The sequence below is a fragment of the Sipha flava genome, unplaced genomic scaffold, assembly GCF_003268045.1.
Source record: "Sipha flava isolate LNK unplaced genomic scaffold, YSA_version1 202_pilon_pilon, whole genome shotgun sequence".
In the NCBI taxonomy this organism is placed as follows: Eukaryota; Metazoa; Arthropoda; class Insecta; order Hemiptera; family Aphididae; genus Sipha; species Sipha flava.
The window spans coordinates 794,967-802,535 of NW_020272797.1; the positions used below are offsets into that span (position 1 = coordinate 794,967).

The window sequence follows — 7,569 nt, forward strand, 5'->3', positions numbered from 1 at the left end:
GTAGGTACTTGAATGATTATTTTTTTAATGTAAAAAACCCTAATAATAATAGATCTATGTGTTTTTTTTTAGTTCTTATATCATACTAATGATATACACATATGTGTAAATAAAAATAATGAAATTAAAAATGAAACCGAATTCAACAGTAAATTATCGTAAACATTTTTACAAAAAAAAATCTGCCTGTTGAGGTTTTAGATTTAAATCAATTTTAATATGGGTTCCAGCGAGATTCTAGTTTTAAGAATTAACTTAAATAAGGATTTCGGCAAAATAACGGTTTTCGATATTCAAAGGGCTCTTTTCGATACGGTTCCAGTTCCTGGTGGAAATATTTTGTATTATTGTATACGAGTAAGCATCGGTGTTCTAAATCGCATTCTCAACGTCACCCGATGTACGAACTCTAACCATTTATCAACAATAATCAACAGACCGAAAATGACATATTATTCACGTTTACCATTAGTATACATATATATTAATAAACAGAAATCACCAGTAATTTCATCGTTTTTCCTTATCGGTATTGTTTTTTTTAGGCATGATACCAACTTTATACTGCAACACACCGCATTTGCATGTTATGAACAGAAAATCTACCTAAAATTAAGTAACCCTGAGTGACAACAAAAAAATACCACAATTGGTATACATACACTCTCTGTCGATCTTCATCAACCACTTATTAAGCTAAACGTATTTTTTATTTATTTACCTACGAGTAAGCCACAGTGACACGCAAATATAATTATCATGGCACTGTGCATTACAATACATTTTTAATCATCATTCAAAAAAAGTAAACGTCATGTAATCAAATAAATATTTTCGACCACCAATAGAAAAAATTATTGTTTGTGTTGTATCATAAACATTGTGTTACATATTATTTTTGTTATTATAAATGTTATTTCACCGAGTTACTATCGTAATTACTTTAACGTAGATACTCAATTGATTTAAAATAATTCGATGATTAAATTTTTTTTATTTCATTCTACTTCGTCAGCAGCTTTTAACAGAAATTTTTTAAACATTACAAAATAAATGTTCTTCGCGTTCTAGACGTTTACAATTACGCTTGCATAATTCGCTACGATAACCGATATTTTTATTTCAGTAGAATGTTATTACTTAATACGGTCAACCAACACACGTGAAACTAGAAATATAATATTTAGTTGGTAAAATCTATAATTTACTCTTTTTAAGCCAAAAAAAAAAAAAAAGTGTTCTATACTGTAGTTAATAAATATTATTGTTTGATGTACAAAACCTATTTCGAAGTGCCCGTAAAAAATCATCTCAAAGTTCATTAAAAAAATTTGTATATACATATGAAATATTACAATTCATCAAATAGAACCTAATCTTATTGTATACTATGAACTATTGTGATTACGATTTATGAATCCGATTTGTAATCAGTAAATAATTATATGAAAAATTATTGAACGATTATTAATGAATACATAAAAAATAAAAATAGATAATATGTAGATATACGTAAATGGTTTCATTTTACATTAATTTACACGGTTTTTGTTTCAGGTGACGTTGTCCATATCAATTCTTATTAGTCTTCACGTGTTCTTCTTGCTAGTTGTCGAGATTATACCACCAACATCATTAGTAGTCCCACTTTTGGGAAAATATTTGATATTCGCTATGATACTGGTCTCTATCAGGTGAGTTTGAACATTAAATAAAGTTTTATTGTAATATAAATGTTCTGTAACAAACGTTGCGGGGTAGAATCAGACGAATCAAATTCTATAACATGGCAGAAACATGAACAATTTATTGGATTTATTTTTGCCAAAGAATAATGGCGGATGAAACAAACGAAAACAAAAAAACTGGAATATTTACAATATAGTTGTTGTTCAAATTGTACGGCTGTCTTGCGTAGGTGCGTGCAAAGTAGATAATACAATTGTATTATCTGCTCGAACAAGAAGTTTATATGCGGTGCAAATATTTACAAATATTTATAGAAAAAATGTTGTATACATAAAACTTAAGCCGCGATAAAACATAAACGCATATTATTATAAACCGAACACAAAAAATTAACGTCTAACAACACCCTGTAGATATCCGTTTTGACTGAACATTGAAAAAAAGTGCGTATTCATATCAGCAATTGAAATCACAAATTTTTTTATGGAAAAAAAAAACTTACTCTAGCGGTACGTTTATCCGCACGGTGAAACGTGTGCGTAGGTACGTTATTTTATCCGACTTATAGTTGGCACACTTTGGGAGGGGAACTGCATACTATAGTGTGCATACATTCGCTGAGTTCCAATTATTTTTCACATCGAACCTGGTAACAGCCTTACTATGGGGTACGTTTTAGAAAGCTCTCGTATTCGCTCTTCTTGAAATAAAATAAAATAAAAACGTTGACAAGTGGAAATCGTAGACATTTCTTTTTTCTCTCTATATTTTCCGCGACGCTGATCGGATCGCCACTGTTTCACTGTTATGCGAACCGATTCGTGTTTGTAGTGAATAGAAGCGGCTAGGAAATGTTTGTGATACGATTAAAATGTTACACGTTTTCAGTATCACGGTTTGGTTGACACACGTGAAGGAGTCACATGTATTATGTAGCGAAATTCGCCCGAAACGGAACTCGTTTCAGATGCGTGTACACGGATCGGACCGATTTCCTGACTGGTCCTTATATACGACCCATAGCCCATCTAAATAAAACGGAAACTTACAACTGTTCAAAGCCGATCGATTTCTTTCGTCTTCGCGTACCATATAAACTCCAAACCTTGTGCGTATATATTTATATCAACAGAAAACTGGCAAAAAACGGAACACATTTCTTTTCCGATCCACTCAGTCTTAGACAAGAGTTCCGTCAAATAACACGACTTACTGCGACTGCTGAAAACTATATGTGGTGGGATCGATATGCCATAAGCTACGTAATTATATTGATGTTATGTCATGAAATTCTAGAAATATGAATTATTAATGTAAAAACAAAAAGTAGTTTGGGTTTGAAAACAATAATTAAAATACCCAAGAAACTTCTCCTGCTAATAGATTCAAAGAAGCTTATACATCGGAAAATATATTCTTTGAGTACGTATCATTAGAATTGTTGCGAACATCAAAGATCGGTTTAATGTATAGTTCAAGCATGGAAAAAATATATACGACGATCGCTCCCGCCGCCCGTACATAAATAAGAAAACTAATTTCCAAGCCCGCGTTATATAAATTGCAACGCATAAATGTAACCGCAACGTTTAATGTTCACCTCGTCCTCTTATTTCTCTCCACGTGTAACACGTGAACATTATATGTGTACGCTGCTTGTATATATGTGTATAGGTAAGCCATTTGCGGAAAGAGCGCAGGGCTTAAAAGGAAGTTTGGCCAAATTGTCGGCAAATCAAACGATTTACAAACAACGAATTTTTTATTGTGATCTAGGTAAAATGAAACCGATAAATCTCGTGTGTCCCAAGATAATTATATTTCTTCGGTAAATCCTCCGAGCCTCGCGTCGAAAATAATTGTTATTATTATTGTTAATATTATAATCGATTTTAAATTGTTATTCAGCACGGTGGTGATTAAATCGTACGTTTGTAAATTTAATAATTAAATCTCACGCCTGTTTACAAACTTCATAATCCGTATTTACCATGTTCTGTTCTCCTTACATTAAATTCCAATAAAATAATTCATCGTTCTCAGTGTTGAAAATATTTGAATTAATCACAGAATAGATATTCAATAGTTCAATGTATTTGTGTTATAATATTTTTTCGTTCAACGTTCTCAAATGACAACTACTGACACAACAATAAGTACGCTTATATTTTAGCAAAACTATTCTCTAAAACATAAACTCATTCGTGAAAAACAATTTACGTCGGATACTACGGCCGTGCTATGCACGCAGGTATTTTAAACGTGTACGTTTTTAATCGAGCCGCAAAAGTCTTTTCAAAAATCGCATACACGAAATGATGTCAAGTCCTACTTGGAAAATGCTTTGTAGTACCATGAGCACTACACGTGTATTAAATATACGTATATATATATATACACATCCATGCATTCACCGGATGCTCGTAATTAAACACGTGTATGAATATTAACACTTGTACAACGTAACTTAATTGGTATGTTCGTTTATTCGATACTCGTTCGAATTTTTGAGTACGTGCTTACAAAAATACCAATACAATTTACGTGCAATACAATATAATAGCATTGGTGGTTTTATGTTTCATTTGAGCATTTTTTTTGTTTGCTTTTGTTTTTGCTAGTCGATTATAAATTATTATAGGTAGCAATCCGATCTTCTTTATAGTGATCATTTTTGTTTTAGAGATCTTCATTATTCATTAATGTGATCATAAAAAAATGTACTCGTTTTTAATTACCGAACACGAGATTTAACATATTTATATTTATTAATGAGCTAAATTATATTCCCGAAGGATGTATTACGACGAGAACATAACGTTTTGAATTCCCACTTATTCGTTTTGTATTTTTATCATTGTTATACTTATAAAGAAAATACTATTTTGGACATTAAATCGACTCCAAAACACCATCGTACACGGTTAAAAATACATTTTCAAGCACATCTTCCACAGTGGAGACTCGTAAGTATAGTTTGTCTTTCAACGTAAAAAAAAAAAAATATGAATCATCATTTTTAACTTGAAGAAACGTAGTCTATATAATACACTGCTGGCCATTAATCAGATAATTAAACTAATTTTTTTTTCGTTTATTACATTTTCGACATCGACCACATTCGTGATTTATAGTACCAGCGGGTCGAAACTGAATTTTTTTTATCCAAGTAGACCTATCGGAATAAAATTATTTTAAAATACACACGTCGAAATTGACTGTTTATCGTAACATACGAAATAAAACATAATTTCCTGTTACGTGCATGAATCATATAAACGCATAATTTAGGAATGTATATGCACGCGCATGACATTGTTTTCAACTACCGTTTTTGTTCTTCCCCCTCCCCCGTGGAAAATAGAAACCGAAACACAAATTACGAACGACATTCAAATCAGCACTTCACAAAAACCGTGACCCGCGTATCATGGGCTCGTTACGTCTGATCCAGATAGGGGTAACACTGACCGTTATCGTTCATTCGAACGTAGATATTTCAACGCATTGTATCCGTCATTTGCGGTACTAGTGACCATGCGGAAACGAGACGAAAGTGGACGTTTTTGCTGGCGGTTTTCGACCACGAAACGGTTCAGCAACACGCGATGTGCATTACAATAACACGCTGTTACCGAATCCCGCTGTTCCCGTGCCGGCTGAATATCAAAATTATTCGTCGTCGTTCATGACGCGAAAACCGAGGCGTATACGACAACGTCGATGCTCTGTTACCAGATACAAGTTTTCCGACGGGGCTACCGAAACAGACGGTAACACATCCCGTGAACCACACACCATTCGTCTACCACGGATGCACAGTTTTTCCTCCGTCACGAAACAATACTTGTCCTCTATTCGCTCGTAAACAGCAACCGAAGACTATTGTTTAACGAACGATACGATTCGATATACTGTTCCGCTAACAATACGCGCTCGTTCGATGTCCAGATGTTCGTCTGAAATCGTCTTTGATGTTGCCGTTTCGTCGTTTGATGTTAAACCGTTGTAGCCGGTGGGCTCTAGTACTCAAATGTCAGTCGAGGTGTTGACCGATCAATTACGTTTCACGGTTTCATTGCGCAACACTTTTCTTTGTACCATGTACGCCGTTACTTTACATAATAGCTGGGAAATTGTTTTGGACAGAAGTGTATGAAAACGATTTTTGTTTGAAAAATGATTCTCGTCTCTATCGAATGGTACGCGGTAGTCGTACATTATATATTTTGATCGAGAAAATGTTGTATTTCATTATTTTTGATCATTTTCAGTGGTCTTTCTAGTCCGTTTCGCCAATTTCGTATTAACCGATTTCAAATTATTAGCCGACGGAATCAATATTATTTGCAGAGAAGTAGTGTACGTTTCTGATGTATTATTTTATCGAAGTGTGGCATACCGGAAAGATTCTAAACCGAATTTTCCCTCTTGAACGGCGTTCAGTGTAGGCAATTTAGGTACATTCGAGTAAACGTACAACATTTTACGTATTATTCGGCGGTGATCGAAAAAAGGTAGGAAAATCCACAAAAAAAAAAAAAATATGATTTCTCATAATTAACAATTTTTGATTGCTTAATTTATTATAAACCAGGGAGCCCGACTAACATTGTTCTGTACTGAGTATAAATATTCAGTTACGAAGAATAAATAAGTAAAAAAGTTTAATTTTTAAATATTATGTAATAATATCATGTTCACCAAATAATATATTTCATTAATTTGAACTTGAAATAACATTAGCAAAAATAATATGATAATATACATTGAAAGTAACCATTTTGTTTATACCGATTTTTTTCTTTTTTTTTTTTGATACAAATAAATATGTTCTATGATCATTATACATTAGTACCACAAAAAAATTACCGATTATTATAGGTCATTTAACCTAATCATATAATTGTAATTCTGAATTGTTAAAAAGTGATTATATAGTTGAATCAGACTGAAAATAGGTGTTTTAATGAGTAAAGAAAGCAATCCACAATTAGCTATAAAACAATTATCACGAACAAGATAAACAATAATGTTTGCGTCCCAAACGTAGTGTACCTATGTTAGATTCACACAGTTTTAGCCTTAAACAATTTTTATAAATAACTATTTAAATCGGGCGCCTTCTCGTTTATTTTCTCGTTTATTTCTATATCAGTCACTTTTAAGGAGTTTAATTATTAGCATCAGTGCAACTTTTTTAGTGTTTTTCACATTCCTTAAACTTTTGCCAACGTTTGAAAATAAAAATTGATCCAAGTGGTCAAGCCGTTTTTAGATTATGGTATCATCACTAAAGTATCTATTAATTAATTATTGTTCAAAGTAGATGTAGAACATTGTTCTATATTTTAAATAATAATAATGTATCTTATTTTTATTTATGGTTGAGTTTTAATTTGTGAATCTGAATAACTTCCAAACTTTCAATTAATCAAGTTTTTTTCGAGCACCACCAAATTATTAGGTAAGTTTTTTCCAGCAAATAACGCTCCCTCGAATTTTAAAAAATGTTTCAAGAATAAACAAATACACCAGACTACTATAAAAATGTTAACTACCCACGTTATGCAAATCACTCTGTATACGTATAATCTCCTAATCCTTACAAGAAAAATAGTGATCCAGGGTGAATTTTATGGTATCCTGTTTTTATTAATTCAACATATATGAATTAAAAGAAATTTAAGCTAACTGAAATTCATGAAAGTCGATAAGCTGTGTTTATTGTTAATCGTTCAACGGTGGACTTGATCCTACAGTATAAAAAAAGCATCTCGTTTTTCCCCTCCCCAGTTTGGACTAATGTTTTTCTTGTTCTATTTAAACTTTCTCTCTCTCTCTCTCTCTCTCTCTCTCTCTCTCTCTCTCTCTCTCTCT

At 32.4% G+C, this 7,569-nt stretch overlaps 1 protein-coding gene across 5 annotated transcripts in view; it reads left to right on the top strand.

Annotated features, from left to right (window-relative positions):
- LOC112682388 (acetylcholine receptor subunit alpha-like) overlaps nucleotides 1-7,569 on the top strand; it is a 276,407-nt gene that overhangs the window by 225,425 nt on the left and 43,413 nt on the right. For all 5 annotated transcript variants that reach the window (XR_003148507.1, XM_025552968.1, XM_025552970.1 and 2 more), the window contains one exon: nucleotides 1,558-1,694. Coding sequence is in view for 4 of the 5 variants with exons in the window: in XM_025552968.1 (XP_025408753.1) it covers nucleotides 1,558-1,694 (137 nt within the window). In the remaining variant the exon portion in view is untranslated. The remainder of the gene's footprint in view (nucleotides 1-1,557; nucleotides 1,695-7,569) is intronic.